Source organism: Electrophorus electricus, chromosome 21 (genome assembly GCF_013358815.1).
Source record: "Electrophorus electricus isolate fEleEle1 chromosome 21, fEleEle1.pri, whole genome shotgun sequence".
NCBI classification, from domain to species: domain Eukaryota; kingdom Metazoa; phylum Chordata; class Actinopteri; order Gymnotiformes; family Gymnotidae; genus Electrophorus; species Electrophorus electricus.
Window position 1 is genome coordinate 7,752,128 of NC_049555.1, and position 17,615 is coordinate 7,769,742.

Consider the following 17,615-nt stretch of genomic DNA (forward strand, 5'->3'; position numbering starts at 1 on the left):
TTTAATAGTCTGTTTAAAACGCAAATTTGAAAGATTCATCAACGTCTCTGGCAAATGCGTTAGCATCAGCGAAAGAAATATGCAATAATAAGAGATGGAATGAGACATATTTGTAAAATCCATTCCAACATCCATCTTAGGCTGAACAAGATCCACTCACACCCAGAGTCTCTGGAATACTGACAAGTGTGTGCTACATTCCGACCTACACCGAGCCACCATGATCCGGGTCTGGAGCATTTATGAATTCTGGAGCGTTGATGAATAAATACAGTAATATGATACAGATGAATGCAACAACACAATAGTTACTGGTGTAAATGTCAGCACAGACAGACAAAAAAAAAGAAAGAAAGAAAAGCCCATTCAAACGTAATGAAGGAGAGATGGCTAAAGAATGTCAGAGGCTTAAAGCCACAGCTATTCCTGCTGCGGTGCTGTCCCTAGAGCTCCAGAACAATGTGCAGTGTGCAGCAGGAGGATTTCAGTGACCTGACTCAGAAACACTCCAGACTGGCCAAGTCTCTGTTCTCTGTTCCTCTATTTGCACTCATCTCTCTCTCTCTCTCCCTCTCTCTCTCTCTCTCTCTCTCTCTCTCTCTCACTACACCCCTTTTCTTCTCTGTCCCAATTTTATGTAATCGTTCCTGTTTGCCTTGGTTTGGTTCTCCTGGGCAGAGCTTTCATCCGGGCGCTGTTCCCAGAAAACCTTAATGCAGAGAAGAAAGGGCGACCCACCACGGCAGGCAGTAAAATTAAGGTACGCTGAATTGTGAGGTGTGTGCGCGCGCGCGTGTGTGTGTGTGTGTGTGTGTGTGTGTGTGTGTGTGTGTGTGTACGTATTAACCTCAGTCCCACCTCATCTGTATCTATGTGCCAGGTGTGTGTGTGTGTGTGTGTGTGTGTGTGCTGAAAGCCTCATTCATTCTGCTGTTATTTCTGTGTCTTACACATACTGTCCTGAAAGATCATTCTGGGGTCTTTTACTATTCTCTGCCCTACGTCATCTGTGAGAGCTGAGGACATCATGACTATATTTATGATGAGCACATTATAATTAATGTGGTAATGTTGACAATAATTCAACAAACATTTCCAAGTCCTGTAAACGGGAGCTCAATCCATGAAACAGCTGTGTAACGTTCTCCCACTCTCCCTCTCTGTCTATGTGACTGTATCTTTCTCTCTCCTTTTCTCTTTCTCTGTCTCTCTCTCTTTCTGTCTCTTTCTCTCTCTCTCGCTCTCTCTTTCTCTCTGTCTTCCTGTCTTTCTCTAACAGAAACAAGCCAATGATTTAGTGAGCACCCTCATGAAGTGTACACCCCACTATATCCGCTGCATCAAACCCAATGAGACCAAGAAGCCCAAAGACTGGGAGGAGAGCAGGTGAACACATGTACACACACGCATGCACACATGCATGAACACACACACACAATACATGGACTCCATGGTTTCCATTAGAATCCCTCTTGGCCCCTGATATATTGAAGCGTTCCAGCTTTGCATGTAAACAGCAGCTTGATGGTGGTGTGTTTTTCTCCTTACGCATCAGGCCCAGACATGGCGTTTACATATTCTCCTAACACACAGTTTAGTCTGAAGCTGAAGATGAGATCAGAGTGCTCACACACACACACACCCCAAACAAAACGACCAGAAGAAATCAGATTTTTTTTTAATCCGATTTTTTTTTTTTTTTACATTGTCTTGGGCAACATGACTGTAAAAGATGGAAGGAGGAAGCAGCGTAGCTACTGATCTCCAGGCGTGAACACATTTCCTGCCCCATGCGCTGATCTGGCTCCTGCTTTTTAACCAGCACCTCTTACGGTGCCTCTTACCTTTAATTCAGACTTGCACGGGTGCATGCAAGTGTGTGTGCGCATTTGGGTGTGTTTGAAGACTGCCGGTGAGCTCTGCTGGCTTGCTGTCTCGCTGACACTGCGGGTCCGTGCTGCACTGTGTATGCGTCACAGACTGTTCAGGCACGTCCTGTTGTGGATGGACGCTGGGTTGTTAGCACCCTACCCACTGAGCCGGGCACGTCGCCATGCCTCCCAGACCTGAGAATGGGCCCCTTTCACACGTCCGTGTTCATACACTTCCAATGGATTCTGCAAGCAGTCCGGGATGTTTTACCTGCTCTGTCGCTACGTCCTGTTAACAGCTTCTGACTTGAAAAGGGTGTGGTGATTGCTTTAAGCGTGCTTCATGCTCGAATGGCCCACTGACATGCCTGCTGACCGTCTACTAAATACAGTAAGCTCTGCTGATGGATGCCAGATTTGGAGGTGTAATTTTAGTGTATGTGCACACATTTGAAATGATCGCCTTCTCTCTCCTCTCAGAGTGAAGCATCAGGTGGAATATCTTGGTCTGAAGGAGAATATCAGGGTGAGACGTGCTGGATATGCTTATAGGAGAGTCTTCCACAAGTTCCTGAACAGGTAAAAACCAACTAGCCCTTCATACCGCCACTGACTCAACCCCACCACACTGTGCCCCACTGACTGAACCCCACCACACTGTCCCCCACTGACTGAACCCCACCACACTGCCCCCCACTGACTGAACCCCACCACACTGCCCCCCACTGACTGAACCCCACCACACTGCCCCGCACTGACTGAACCCCACCACACTGTCCCCCACTGACTGAACCCCACCACATTCATACTGACTGAGCTGAGCTGATACTGACTTGAGTTTAAACAGTCCAGCACACAGAGCATGGCAGCACACAGCTGTGCCAATGTTCAACAGTTATGCTTTGGCCTGAGACCAGAAGGCAAATTTGTGTGTGAAGGAGCAGCTATGAAGAGAGTTAACGAGGGATGAGAATAGAGAACAGTGAAACAATAGAAAGAAAGAGGAAGACAGCATGAGGAATAACAGAACAGAGAGAGAATGGGGAACCTGGGTGTTGTCAGCAGCAGTTCCTCTTCTGCAGGATGGCCGCAAACCCCTTTAACCGAGCTTATAGCAGAGCTTTGCTCTCTTCCTCTCTTCTTCTCTTTCTCTTGGTTTTCCATTCTCATTCTTCTTCTTTCTCTCTTCGTCTTTCTGTCTGCAAAAGTAGTCTGGCTGAGAGGCAGGTGCTTGATGCTCTAATGAGAAATGCAGCACTAGTTCCAAGAAAGAGAGAGAGGGAGAGAGAGAGTGCACTGCTAAAACTACCCGTTTGCTTAATGTAATCACACAGGCAGTCTAGACCCATAATGCACTGCAGGTGCTTTATAAATGTAGGATTAGGGTAAAGCTGTGCAGGATTTAAAGTGCTAAAAACAGGGAAGTAAACCTCTGATACATCTGTTTCACATTCCTATGGTGTTATATCCTGTACCGTTGACAGTATGACAAGCTATTTACTTCCCAGAGGACCATGTACAGAAACAGTCAACATGTTTTAACATCATTGTTTACATTTTGGACTGAATCCAGGAGTGTCTGATCTAGACATCGGTCAGGCCAGCTTTTCTACACTACCACTTGAAAAACAGAACAGGTCAAGGAAGGGAGCCCCGGTGTTCGGTTCCAAAGCTGTGACTGATTTCAAGTGAAGGAACTTAGAATGTAGCTCCTTGGTGTCCCAGAATTCACTGGGCTTTCTGCTGTCTGGTAGTTTAACATCACCAGGAGTGCTGTAGGTGTGGCTGTTGGCTTCTTACAGACATCCTTAGATATGTAGTCTCTCTCGCTCTCTGTCTCTCTGTCTGTCTTGACTCACACATGTGCATGCGCGCGCACACACACACACACACACACACACACACAAAAAAAAAACATACACAGAGAGATACAGAGAGAGTGAGTGAGAGACAAGGTTCTCTTTTACTGGTTCCTTTGAATTGAGTGCCCAGCTATAGGCTCTGGAGGCATTTATGTACATGGCCATGAAAGGCCGGCTTGTGCTGGGCTCGGAAGCCTTGTCGCTGCTCAACACTTGTTTGCGTTATAGCGTGACCTTAGCTGTTAGGCATAGATTTGAACAAAAGCTTCATTCAGGTTTGTCCTCCGTGTGCCATGTCTACCTAACTGCACAGAGGGACTCTTGGCCTTTTTTGGATAATAATAATTATTTTTAGGTTGGCAATAATCTAGTTCCTTATTGCTAACCTATGGGGAGACTCGCTGTGGTGTAAATATGCTTCACTTATTGGAGATATTCTGCATTTGACATCATTTGACATCCCTGATGCTTTCCATAATCCTAACCCTAGTCTTAATCCAACATGCTGGAGTACAAAGTCTTAAGAACAGAAATTGTGGAGAGTTTATTAGATCCTGGTTCTCTAAGCACTAGCTATGGTTCTGCTACTAGTGTATGTGCTTCATTAAAGGCATCCCTTGTTCCATCCCTCGCGTTTCAGATACGCCATCCTGACAAAGGAGTCGTGGCCGACATGGCGTGGAGACGAGAAGCAAGGCGTGCTGCACCTCCTGCGCTCTGTCAACATGGACCAGGATCAGTACCAGCTGGGTCGCACCAAGCTCTTCATCAAAGCGCCCGAGTCGGTATGAGCCCCCGAGCCTTGCAGCTAACTTCAGCGGCTCTCTGCACCGCTTAAAACATGTGGAGGGCTTCCCCGTGCAAAGAGTGCTTATAGCACGCTAGTTTTCTCTCCCTGGAGCCATCTCGCGACATTACGTGAGCGAGTGGGTGAAAAATGAGAAACATCTAAGAGAATCTGGCATGTCTCTGAGGAGTCCACGTTAGTGGCTGGGTGTGGGTAGGAACTGAGGGTAGGAGTCGGGGTCCTGCTCCCCTCCCAGTGTCTTTCTCATGTTTTGCATGAAAGCTTCGCTCGTGACTGTTCTGTGAAGGCACTTTTGACGTTTAGAACCACACACACACACACACACACACACACACACACACACTTACACTCCTTCTCATGTGCTGAATCAGACCTTTATTCTTTTTAGGTAAACTCAATGCATGGATTATTTCAAGGTGTGCGTATGCCCTGCATTTATGCACTCATGGTGCATGTCTGCTTGTGTTTGTGTGTGTGTGGTTATATGTGTGGTTCTATGTCAATAGTGAGCTCATGAAAAAAGTCACAGAAAAGTGTGTGTGTGTGTGGGTGTGTGTTGTACCTATGCAACACAGCTACCAAATGGGAGGGTCTAACCTTAACCACTGTCAAAACTACCCTCCTGCTTAGATAAGCTGACACACACTAATTAGTTCATGACTAGAGTGTTTTTTTTGTTAGGTAATGTAATTTTATCCACAACTGCTGAGTGTGGGTTAATGTGCATCTATGGCAGCATGAACTCTCTGATCCAACAGAGCGCTGATGGACAACTCATTTATGCTGTGATTGTGACCGAGCTACCCTGAGGCACAGACTGTGATAGTAGCGGAGGGAGAGGGAGAAAGAAAGAGAGAGAGAGAGAGAGAGAGAGAGAGAGAGCGAGAGAGAGAGAGAGATGAGAGAGAGAGATGAGAGGGAGAGACAAGCGAGAGAAGAGAGAGAGAGAGAGAGAGAGAGAGAGAGAGAGATGAGAGAGAGAGAGAGATGAGAGGGAGAGACAAGCGAGAGAAAGCGAGAGAAGACAGAGAGAGAGAGAGAGAGAGAGAGAGAGAGAGAGAGGTGATAATGAGAGCAAAGAGTGTGTTTAGTCTGGAGCTGAACTACTGTATTACGGTGTCCCCTGGGCAGCACACACAGAACAGAGTGAAGTTTAACACTCGCTGACCCATTTGACAGAGAGAGGGGGCCAGATAGTCAGAAGGAGTAAGGAAAAGAAGCACATGGAAAGAGCGTTAGACAGATAAAGAATGTGCAAGATAGAGAGAGAAAAGGGACAGAGAACAGGAGAGACAAACAAATGAATGAGAAAGAAAATGACAGAGAAACACGAGATAAAAAGAAGCAGAGTGAGACAAGTAGAGGGATCTGCATTTGAACAAAGGGCTGGATTTGAGTATCGCTTTGCATAGCTGGGAGACAGAAACCTGGGAGAGAGGCGGGGCCTGTCGGGGAGGGGTAGGCGAGGGCCCATGTGACCCCTTTCCTCAGCGCTCTAATGGAGACCTTTCAGAATCCTGGCCCTGTAGAATCCTGACCTTTCAGGATTTCATTATCTCTGTTCTCCATCCGTGGTTTTACTGAGGGTGCTCGGAGTGCGGTATCACTGGTGGCGTGTTTGGGAGTTCTAGTTTTGGTGCTGGACTTATACAGGGGGCGCCCGAGAGCTCCGGGCAATAGCTGGAGGTGTGTGCAGCTAGGCGCTGGTCTAATGGCGGTACTGTTGTTTGTGCTGCGCAGCTCTTCCTGCTGGAGGAGACGAGGGACCGTAAGTTTGACGGCTACGCCCGCACCATCCAGCGAGCCTGGCGACAGCATGTTGCCCGCAAGAAATATGTGCAGATGAGAGAAGAGGGTGAGAGTCACTTGCTGACCTATCGCAACACACACACACACACACACACACACACACACACACACACAATTATTTACTCAAACGTGTACACACAGAGCCCGAAGGAGGAAACAAGAAAACGTTGTTACCTTATACACTAAATCTAAACCACTTAGTTAAGAAATGAGGTTTAAGTGAGTTTCCACTGTGCAAGTTTCAAACCATTCATTCTAAGCAACATGAGCTCACTTTCTTGTCTGTTGGTCTATCTGAAACCACAACATTAAGAGTAATTATTGCTGCCTTACTATAATACGATACAAATATTCCATCTTGTTGTACAGAACTCGCAAAACGGCCTTAATTCTTCACTGAATTACTTTTGGCACAGCAGATGAAACACTTGTGGTGTTTTTCTAGCTGACGAAAGAGGTTTTCATGAAACGGCGTCACTAGTCCCGACCATCGACCATGGATAATTCGCTGAGGGCAGCATTAGCTTTAGCATGCCACATCATGTGCCGCCACCTTGTGGAGCGTTGTGCATCTGCAGTAGTGAACCTAGGCTCGTGTGTTTCCTCCAGCTTCAGACCTGCTGATGAACAGGAAGGAGCGAAGGAGGCACAGCCTGAACAGAAACTTTGTGGGCGATTACATCGGCATGGACGACAGACCAGAGCTCAGGCAATTCCTGGGCAAAAGGGAGAAGATCGACTTTGCGGACAAAGTCACCAAATACGACCGACGCTTCAAGGTGCTCCAACCAGAAAACACACTGCGTGAACACACCGAGCTCTCATTCCCTTTCCCACTCTCTCACAAACATGCCCCATCTTACCTGGCTTAGCTTCTACATCCACAACCCCCCCCCCCCCCCACCCCCTCGCGGAACCTGGGGACGGTGGAGAGTTTGTTGCCACGACACGCTGTGTTGATGTGTGTGTTGTGCTCCCCTGTGTGGCAGGGCGTGAAGAGGGACCTGATCTTGAGTCCCAGGAGTGTGTATCTGATTGGGAGGGAGAAGGTGAAGCAGGGGCCGGAGAAGGGCCAGATCAAGGAGGTACTGAAGCGCAAGATCGACATGGACAAGATCATGGCTGTTTCGCTTAGGTAGGTCACGTAGCAGGTGTGTGCTTGTGCGTGTGTGTGAGCGGGGAGATGTGTGCGTGGGCCTGTGCGTGTGTGCGGTAGAGACGTTTATCTTGACTGCAATGAAAACAAAGAAGTTTTCATATCCTGATGATTTCTGTCTGAACAAAGAGCAGCGTGCATGTGCGTGTGTGTGTGTGTGTGTGCGCGCGTGTGTGTACAATTTGCAGGTGAACCAGTTAAACATTAAACAGAGTCAATATAGCAAAGTGGGTCAACAAACCTTGAACAGGAGTGAGAAGTATAACCCACACACATGCAGGATGAAAGCAAACATGGAGGAGCTGCATGTGCCACCACAGTCACGAGTCCGACAACAGCTAAACCCAAACCCAGAAAGCTGTGGCTGTGCTCCAGTGTGGCTGTAGGGATCAGAGCTCTGCTCCCCGGGTCCACACTGGCCCCAAACCACCCAGCTGCTCCACCTGCACTAGCCTAGATACAGCTACTTCAAAAGGCCTCTGGACTCTGGGGCCCTCACAGCCCCGCCCCCACGGCAGTACTATAACCTGCCACGTGCGGAATTGGAGACATCTGCGAGGGCTCCAGAGCACCCCTTCTCAGGCTGCAGTCGGCCTTGGGAGGCAGAAACCACATGCTCGTTTATTTAATGCGAAGTGTAAAACGTTTGCCTGAGTGACAGCGGTAAAAAAAAACAAAAAAAACCCTAAAAAACACCCATTCTGAACAGCCTTCTCGACTGCTGTCAGCTTCAGTGGTTGTCCTGGGGGTAGCTATGAGCTAGAAGTCACATGCGGTTGTGGAAATGTCATGCGACCTTTTAAACATCACGCTGGACGTGCATTGATCCGTTAAGTCAGGCATGTGTAACAGAGCGCAGCGGTGGGACTCCATGTGACCGGTGGGGGTCTGGGAGGCGTGATATGAGTGGGGGGGTTGTGGGTAATGTGAGCCAGGTGCTCCTGGGAAGGGAGAGTGGGCCTTGTAAAAAGCCCATTAGAAAAGGCTTATGTTTATAAGGGGTGAACAGACTGGGGCTGGGTGCACCTCTCCCTCAGCCTGTAGGCCATGTTCAGAGCTGCACAGCGTTTCCTGTGTTGTGCACCATGTCGGCTGGGTCATAGACGGCACGAACCTCTGAAACATGAGCCTCCAGGCTTGATGGCTCATGTGCATGGTTTCATGTGTTTGGGTTCTGCTGTTGCACCATTGCAATGAAAACCAGCAGAAAGAAAGGATTACATAATGCATGATAGTGACTATTGATGGGAGAAATGGACATAAATTAGTTGGTGTATAAATTTTAAATTGATCACAGCTCTGATATTTTTCATTTGAGAAAGCAGCAGTTTTTCTCTCTCTCTTTCTCTCTTTCGCCCTCACTATCTCTTTTTCTCTTCTTCTGCAGCACTCTTCAGGATGACTTTCTCATCCTGCATGAGCATGAATATGACAGTTTGCTCGAGTGTGTGTTCAAGACAGAGTTTCTTAGTCTACTGGCACGCAGGTTCGAGGAGAAGACCCAGAAGAAGCTGCCCATCAAATTTGGCAACACGTGAGTGTCCCATACATGCCTACCATGTCTGTGTAGTGCAGCTTACTGGACTCGTGGATACTTTCAGAGGATCTTACTACTGTCAGCATTCATTGAGTTATCACGGCCTGTGTGTGTGTGTGTGTGTGTGTGTCTGCTCAGGTTGGAGATGAAGCTGAAGAAGGAGAGCTGGGGTCCCTGGAGCGCTGCAGGCTCCCGTCAGGTGCAGTTTATTCAGGGTCAGGGCAACTCTGCCGTGCTCAAGCCCTCCAACAAGACGCTGCAGGTCAGCATCGGACCGGGCCTGCCCAAGAACTCCCGTGAGTCTCACCATGCTTCTATGTGTGTGTGTGTGTGTGTGTGTGTGTGTGTGTGTGTGTAGCAGCCCTGCAGATGGACAAGGACCTTTTGATAAGGTGGTTTCCTTAAGGTGGTTCTTTTGCCGCTGCAAGGTGTTCTTGTTCTTGTATTATGTCACTGTCATTGATTTTTGTAGTTTAGAGTGTTTATAAAATACATGCAAGTCTCTAAAGAGTGCGTTACACATAAACTTCAGGTTCCTCAAGACTGATGGTGTTTGTAACTATGAGTAATGTTCTCCAGGTCCCACCAAGAAAGGCCCCAGTCAGAACCGCTCTACTGTGTCCAGACCACACCATCACATCCCCACACGGGTCGCACCTGAACCTCCAGGTAATGCATTCACACCCTTCCTGGTAACACTGCCGCGCAGGTAACACACACTCTCTTTCAGGTAGCACGCACACACACAAAACCTTCATTCACAGTGAGGATGACTTCTCCATTGGTCCCACAAATGTGTAACCCAACACATGTGTTCCTTCTAGTCGCTCAACAAAATGGCGAACTGAAACACGCCCATCATGCTCTCAGTCAAAGGAACCTACAGCAACAGAACAGTCAGCGAGCAGCATCTGGCAACCAAGCCCGCCCCTTCCTGCCTGTCTCAGCCAATCAGCTGAAGAGCAGAGGCAGCAGGCAGGTAGCCCAGCAGCCCAACCTGGACTGCCTCAGAGTGCCTGACCAGGGAGCTGCAGGGTGAGTACACACACACACACACACACACACACACACACACACAAAAAAAACACACTTTAGACAGAAGAATGTGCTCTCTCTTACACACACCCTCTCTCCTCTTCTTCTCTCTTTCACACATGCACACATATTCAGTGTATATTGTAGAGGTTACACACAGGCCACTGTAAATGCAAAGAAAGCTGTTTATCCAGAAAGAGAGTGTGAGCCCATCACCCCGCTAGCATCCTCACAGACACGCTCACACAGAGAGCACCAGTGTGCATCACAACTGATGGATCTTTTTACTGTAACAGAAACCGACGGCCAACTGCAAACGGAGAAATGTGAGTCTGTGTGTGTGTGTGTGTGTGTGTGTGTTTGTGTTTGAGTGGGTGTGTGTGGTTGTGTGTGGTGGTACTGGTAGTTGTTTTACCTCCTGCCTACAGTAGGCAAGACTTCACAGAGATGTCCAATTCCAAATGAACCCTAAGCCTCCTCACAGTGAAAGTCTGCTCCTTGCTGCATATCTGTGAATTTAACTAAAAAGGACTTCAAAGCTATTAAGAATGCCAAATGTATTAAATTGGTAACAAATGACACCCCAGTCTGAGTTTTGTGATGATTTTCTCCACTTGAAAAGAGGAACCTCATTCACACTTATCAGCCCTGCAAACAGAAATATTATGCATTTGATTAAATATGTTAGATACCTTGAAATCTTAATCTGGTTCGCTCAGATCGCCTAACATGGAGGCATTGCGGAGGTTAAGGGAGTTTGGAATTTGAATCATAATCTGTTCCTAGTTTTACTGTGGTGGAAGTCAACCTCTCTTGGGGCCTAAACACATCAGACAGACAGACATGCAGAACCCTCAGAGAGGGCCACTGCACTCAGCCTGCTCTCCTGCTGATGAGTGGTGCACATTTACAAAAGAGCTCCACGCACGTTTTGGTTCCAGAGGTGATTTTGAGCATTGATTTACCACTGACTTAAATTTGATCTCATAAATTTGACAAATTTGAGTTTACCTTTACTTTGCTTTATTGAATCTGGGTTTGTTTGTCCTTTTAAGTTGGATATTCGATTTTATTGGTAATTACCTTGAACACCCTTTTTTTCCTTGTTATTTCAATATAAATAATATTTCAAGTCTGTTCCCCCTTTAAATGGATGTTCAAGGTAGTGCCTTTCTGAAATGTTTGTATGTGTCACCACCTACAAACTAGCAACTTAAATGTCCATTTGAAAACCAAGCACTCTTCTGAAATCCATTCAAAGTCAAAGAAATACATACACCAGTCATTTATTTGAAACAAACAGACAAACTAACAAACTACTTCCATTGACCTACCCATAACTTTATTAGGTACACTAATGTTATGAGTGAATTTAATAAGTATACATTACAGGCAGTCACCCACTGCTGAACAGATATTATTTTAGTGGGCCAACACAGCATTAATATTGACATGGTAGTGGCACAGATGTGGTTGTTGAGCTGGTAGAAGTTTATCACCCATAGCAGTGCGGGTGGGGTTTTACAGACCATTGAAGGTGGAGAGGATGGCTGACATAACCATTATTCTAAAAGATGGGTTATAGACTCTTAACTGTACAGCCACCGGATACTGCAAAAAAAGGACTGGTGAATGTATAACGCTTTGTGAATGCAGCTGACTTCACACTCGGTCCACTTGATTCTCACTTAAAGCATGCTCACGGGCAACCTCAGTAACGTCGCAGCGGTGCACAAGCCCTGAGTCTTGTTTATGCATACCCGTGTTCCGCCGCAGGGCCCACAGGAAGTCCACCAACAGGCCTCCACCGGGGGGCGGCAGGCCCAAGCCCGCTCCCAAGCCCAAGCCCAACATGCCCCAGTGCAAAGCCCTGTACGCCTACGACGCCCAGGACACGGATGAGCTCAGCTTCAACGCTGACGACATCATTGAAATAATCGCGGAAGGTGAGCAGGCTGCAAGGTCAAGCAAGATGACAGCCATGAAATGGATCTGAATTATCAGCGTCAACATCAATAATTTATTCTAATGTGTTGTTTTATTGCTTGAAAGTGGATTATTTCTAGCATTGAGACTGTTCCACAGCCCTGTGTGGTCACGCTTGCTGTGTGTTTATTAAAGCTAAAGCCAACAAACCTGTTCCCGTTGGCATGTCTTTGCTGCACAGACGCGTCTGGCTGGTGGACAGGGAGACTGAGAGGCAAACAGGGACTCTTCCCCAACAACTACGTCACCAAGATCTAGCTTCACCCGCCACGGCCGAGGAGCCGGCCAGGGAATTGCGCGTACCTCAGAGGAGTCCTAGGGTGGCAGCAGCGGGCGAGCCAGAGCTGGCAGAGGGGAGAGCCGCACGTCTTGCAATAACTACACTCTGCTTAGGAACAGCGGGCCTGTCTGCAGTGGAGTCCTGCACTTTTAGAAAGCACAGGATGCCAGCCAGCAGACTTCTCTCCAGGGCTTAACGATATACAGTCCCTGTGAGCACTGATCAACACTATTTATTGTATTTATAGCTTCCAATGTTATTTCTTTTTGCTTTTTTTTTTTTGGTTGGCCATTAATATTAGTGATACTTAAATAATTCAAAGACATGAAGCATCCATTGTATGTAGGATCTGAAATTTGTTTGCGTTTGAACAGAGAGGATTTTTATGTAAATGAAGGTGCTTTTCTATAGATTCACCTGCTGTTTTGTGGTTTATAATCTCTTGTAGCTTTATCTTCAAGTCTGAGGTTTTAGTAGGGAGTATGTTGCTGCTTCTACCCAGTTTTCTCTTTATTCCTGCCTTTGGGGAAAAAACTAGTTTTTTATGCATTCATTATTAGAAGTAAATGAAGGCACAGGGAGCACATCCATTACTGCAGAATCATGCAATGTGCTGTGTGCATTGCATGGGTCTTAGAAGCACTTTACCACACTTTGTACTGGTCAGCTGGACCAGGATGGGGATGGAGATATATAAAGGTTTGCCAAAGATGTGCCATGACCATTATAAGGAATTGTTTCTGAAATAGATCTGTTTACATAAATATCCAGGCATTTTTCATCCATGTATCTAGGATATCTTGTATACTACTACTTTGCTAATAATAGAATGGACACACTGAGCTTTAGTCTTGTTTTCTTAAATTGTCTGTTCCATCAGTGCACAGTTGCAGTGGGCTAACTGGTTGTGCCTAGATGTAAACTAGACCCAGAAAACCCCCATGATGCATAAAAGACTTGTAAGCAACTGACAGTGAATCTCCATCATTGACAACCCACTACATTCCAACAAATGGATCCCTAGAATCTGGTGCATTTATATACATTCTATTCCACATCTATAGCAGGTAACTTCATTAAAACAGTAGTCAAGAGGACAGAACAGCAGCCATTTTCCATTTATACTCACATGAAAAACCCTGTACAATGTTACCCACACTTTACTGGTAGCCAGGTTCTCAGCACAGGACCACTTATGGCTGGATAGTTATGTCCAAACTTCAGCTCCTCTTGTGCCCCCTTTGCTCAAAACAAATTTTAAAACAGAGTGGAAAAATAAACCACTTCCAACCCTTGTATTCAAATAACTGAGCTGAAATCTCAGGTACAAGATGATTTGACAAATTAGGTGTCTCCCACTGACAGACCCACATTTTTCCTTGTAAACAAGCCAAGCCTGATATTTTCACTTAAAAAAAAAAAAAGCTAGCCAGGTACTTTTAGAAATTGGGTCCATGCAGCAGCTGCTGAATATTGGTAGATGTCTTGGGCATAGAGATCAAGAACTTTAAAAGTGCAAACCATAACTAGTCAGAACATCTTTGGCCTTTTATTGAAAAAAGTTGGTTCACCTCACAGGGTGAAACTCAAGGTCCTAGACAATGAACATTTTAAAAAAGTAAAAACCTCTAAGAAAACAAATCACTATTCACAAGTGTTGCTAAAATGGTCAACAAGTAAAACATTTATTTGCATATACACACCTACACAGCATACATGCATGTGCACATTAAAAGCAGCAGTCCATCTCCACTGGCCAATTGGGAATAAAGTGCAATCAGTAGTGTTCATCCATTCAGAAACCCTTGGACTGATTAAGAGGGCTGGAGCAACGGAGCAGCGAGGTCCTTCACCAGGGCTGACTTCAGCTGTGGCAGCAGGCCAACCTTCATCAGTCTGCTGCTCGAATACTTTTTCTTCACAGCCTGCAAGTGTACAAGAATTTACATAAAATACAAACAGGAGAGCAGAGAGGCTGAGAAAGGGCTAGCTGCTCTGGCTGGACCTACCACATATTTTGTGAGCCCCTCATTAACCTTGAACACATTTTTGGCCATGTGCTGCATTATGGGCTTCAGGTGGGCCTCGCTGTATGTTGTGTAGTGTTCCTGTGTTGGAGACTGACAGGAAGGCACACATTAAGTAACAGATGCCTTTAAAACTAAAGCTGCCCCTGCAGGGAATAAGGCCTTACCCATTTCTGCCCATCAAGCACAAGCTGAGACAAGCAGAGGGCAGCAGCTCCAGTCTCTGATGGATGATAGTGGACCATGTCGTAGTCTAGCAGGGTTAGTTCAAGGAAGTACTTCGCAAGTGTGTGTTTCTCAGCATCCGCCTTGAGGTGGGGGGGGGGAAAAAAAAGAAGCAAAATGCAAGACCAAACCTCCATGGAGACAAATGGCTTGCATGCTTAAGCTGGTGACTGAGAACCAATAAACAGGAGCGATTAGAAATAGACAGCAGCAAAGCTGAGCCAATAGTTGTGCCAACTAAAGTCAATGGTGCATTAGACACCAAACTGAATAAGCCCTCCCGGGGGTGATGGCAGTGGCAAAAAGACACCATGAGTTACATTGTCAATGGGAGTTCTAGATGGTAGGTAGACCTCATCCAAGTAGTGTTGGAGTTATTACATAAGGACTTTGTACAGTTCCTTGACACTTGATCAACCAGATCAAGAGTCCTTACATTTCCAGCTTTTGAAGCTCTTCTGAGAAAGTGAAGGGGAAGAGGCCGCCCAAGTGCAAAGTTCAGTTCTTGGAGAATGAGCATCTCCATCTCTCGGATCTGGAGTTTGGTAAAGGCGTTGTCTGTGATGTAGGCAAAGTCCCCGACCTCTGGAACGTACATCTCTTCATATTTAGAAGCAACCAGCATAGCAGTAACCCCCACTAGCTGCAGCTTCCTTCGAGACACTGGCTGGACCTGCATAGATTCAAGTGTAAATTTGATGGGCATTTATTGCATTTCTTTTTGCCCATTTGAGAAATTTTACCTGAAGGAAGCGATCAAGGATGGCCACAGTCATGTACAAGGTTTCCTGGAGCAGTTGGAACCTGGAGTGCACCTGGATTAGCCAGTCAACCAGAAGAGCACGCATGCGCTCATTGATCTCATAGCCATCCATGTATCTTGGCCGTATTGCCTGCTGGGCCTGCAACAGATGACGCAAATTCAAAGACGCTCAGTACACAGGTCACAAAAGCTGCTTAGTTGGATTGTCGTGAACGCACCTCAAGGCTTCGTAGATACGCATAAATGTCCTTCACGTATTCGGAGCACAGCTGGGGTATTTCGGCATCGTCTTTGTCGATATCCTCAACGGGGCACAGCGCGTCGGAAAAAGCCTGACACAGCTCCTCCTCCTTCATGGAGACGTCGGTTTGCACAGGCAGAATAACTGGAACAGGAAGGAGGGCTTCCGACGCCGAAAGAACACGTTTCGGTTGCACGGCAGTTGGCTGAGCTGCCAACCTGATCCCTTTCTGAACACAAGAAAGGCGAAATATAGAAAGCGAGTGCAATTCGGGGAGAATCAAGGCAAAACGAACTATACACGAAACCACACATACCGTGCCCTTCGCAGGTTTTGCGGCAAAATTGGAAAGCTCGCTGAAGACAGCCCTTCTCGCTCCCACAGCAGCGGCCACAGTCTTCCCACCGACTGGTGCCGGGTTCTCCGCATTCCGGTGCTTAAACGAAATGCTTGCTTTTAGGCAGGCAAAAGAGCGTAAACAACGTTGCAGCAACAGTTTCAGCTACGTTAACTAGAAAGCTATTTATCTGGCTAGGTAAGTCAAGGCTCGTTTGCATCAACATACAGTACATTCAGACATTGTGCTTGTGTTCTCTGCAGCAGCATAGGTAGCCAATGCCATGTCGTCCCGCATACTAGCTAGCTACCCTGCTAGCTTTAGTAGAACGCTATATCACAGCGCTTCAAATACTAACATTCAGCTAAACATAGTCGAGCCTATCGGGTGCGACATTAAACACTTGCTACAAAACTAGAAGCATAGCTAGCATTTATAGGACTAGCACGCTGTGTTTACAAAGCTAACGCTTTCAAACTAGCTAGCAACCGTGACTAGCAAGGCCCACAAACAGCTGCAACATCGTAGGACAAATATCTCCATTTCGTTTTTCCGAGTACTCACAATAGCGCGAATGTCCATGGCAATTGCGTAAGTTACTTGGCAGCTTAAAAACCGTAACGAATTCGCCTGCTTTTGCTCTCGTACTGGTGTCGTTACCCGGAGCAGTAAAAAAAAAACGGGGACTTTCGACACGATTCAAATACCGCTCCCTCGATTCCCATTGGACACTGCGTCATAATATGCGCACGTTTCATTGGCTACCAAAGATAGGTTACGTGCCAATAGTCTTTTAGGTTCTGGTCCGGGAATGGTTATTAACCCGCTAGCTAATTACACTTCGTTTCTTGCGCAAAAACAGTGGTGTGTTGAATATATAATAAAAGGGATCGTACTATATCTCAAAATATTCTGTGCCTCGTGTTTGAAAACTCATATCAAATCACGTGCGTTGTGACTTTATTTAAGAACTGTGAAAATAAAAAAATTCTACGGTGTTTCGCACTAAGAAAAAAAAATACTTTCTGGAAAGAGTTTAAATTATTGTTGCACGCTCCTGTACGTTTCTGCTCACTGACTCTGAAAGCTCCATCAAATTTATTTGCTAATTGCTGTGCAGTAGGAGACTAAGTAGAAAATAGATAATCATAGATACCTTATAGAATTACTTTTTAAATCAGCATTGCTTGTACACAAATTACACAAATAAATATAAGAATAAATGTATGAATATTACATTATTAATTCTGTTGTCTTTATTTTTGCTCTCGCACGTTTAAATATAACGATGTTTCATTACATCATCCAATGATATAGAATACTTAATAGGCAAATAAGTCTAGTTGACATAGCACTTCTCATATAGAGTAGCGAGTTCTTCACATTAAAGGGTTAAAAAAGATTATTTCATTCCGAGAACTATCACCTCAGGAAAGTTTTTAAGAGTATTCAAATATAAATAAAACGATCGATTTGAAAGAAAGTGGATAATAAAAAATGAAAACTTAAAACGAGACATAACTGTTCCATAAATGGCTAACATTAAGATAAGTCCCCTTGTGTATAAAGAGCATCGAAATCGAAACATATTTCCGTAAATTATTATTATTATTATTATTATTATTATTATTAATAATAATAATATAATAATAATAATAATAATAAAAGAACTATGCAC

At 45.7% G+C, this 17,615-nt stretch overlaps 2 protein-coding genes across 3 annotated transcripts in view; one reads left to right on the forward strand and one right to left on the reverse strand.

Annotated features, from left to right (window-relative positions):
• myo1ea (myosin IEa) overlaps nt 1–13,315 on the forward strand; it is a 43,606-nt gene extending 30,291 nt beyond the window's left edge. Inside the window, exons 16-29 of one of the 2 annotated variants that reach the window (XM_035521000.1) lie at nt 679–760; nt 1,280–1,386; nt 2,352–2,450; nt 4,374–4,518; nt 6,282–6,396; nt 6,960–7,129; nt 7,340–7,485; nt 8,894–9,040; nt 9,182–9,339; nt 9,623–9,712; nt 9,868–10,078; nt 10,375–10,404; nt 11,855–12,024; nt 12,246–13,315. In XM_035521000.1, the coding sequence (XP_035376893.1) occupies nt 679–760; nt 1,280–1,386; nt 2,352–2,450; nt 4,374–4,518; nt 6,282–6,396; nt 6,960–7,129; nt 7,340–7,485; nt 8,894–9,040; nt 9,182–9,339; nt 9,623–9,712; nt 9,868–10,078; nt 10,375–10,404; nt 11,855–12,024; nt 12,246–12,322 (1,747 nt within the window). In that variant the 3' untranslated portion in view covers nt 12,323–13,315. The remainder of the gene's footprint in view (nt 1–678; nt 761–1,279; nt 1,387–2,351; nt 2,451–4,373; nt 4,519–6,281; nt 6,397–6,959; nt 7,130–7,339; nt 7,486–8,893; nt 9,041–9,181; nt 9,340–9,622; nt 9,713–9,867; nt 10,079–10,374; nt 10,405–11,854; nt 12,025–12,245) is intronic. The other variant, XM_035521001.1, reaches the window with a different exon arrangement.
• Nucleotides 13,316–13,874: 559 nt separating this feature from the next.
• ccnb2 (cyclin B2) lies at nt 13,875–16,625 on the reverse strand. Its single transcript, XM_027007400.2, has 8 exons — nt 16,502–16,625; nt 15,917–16,036; nt 15,578–15,829; nt 15,340–15,498; nt 15,033–15,269; nt 14,539–14,679; nt 14,354–14,464; nt 13,875–14,269 (listed from the first exon to the last, which is right to left on the reverse strand). Exons 1-8 carry the CDS (start codon nt 16,517–16,519, stop codon nt 14,159–14,161), a joined length of 1,149 nt encoding a protein of 382 aa, XP_026863201.2. The 5' UTR covers nt 16,520–16,625; the 3' UTR covers nt 13,875–14,158.
• Nucleotides 16,626–17,615: the final 990 nt, after the last annotated feature.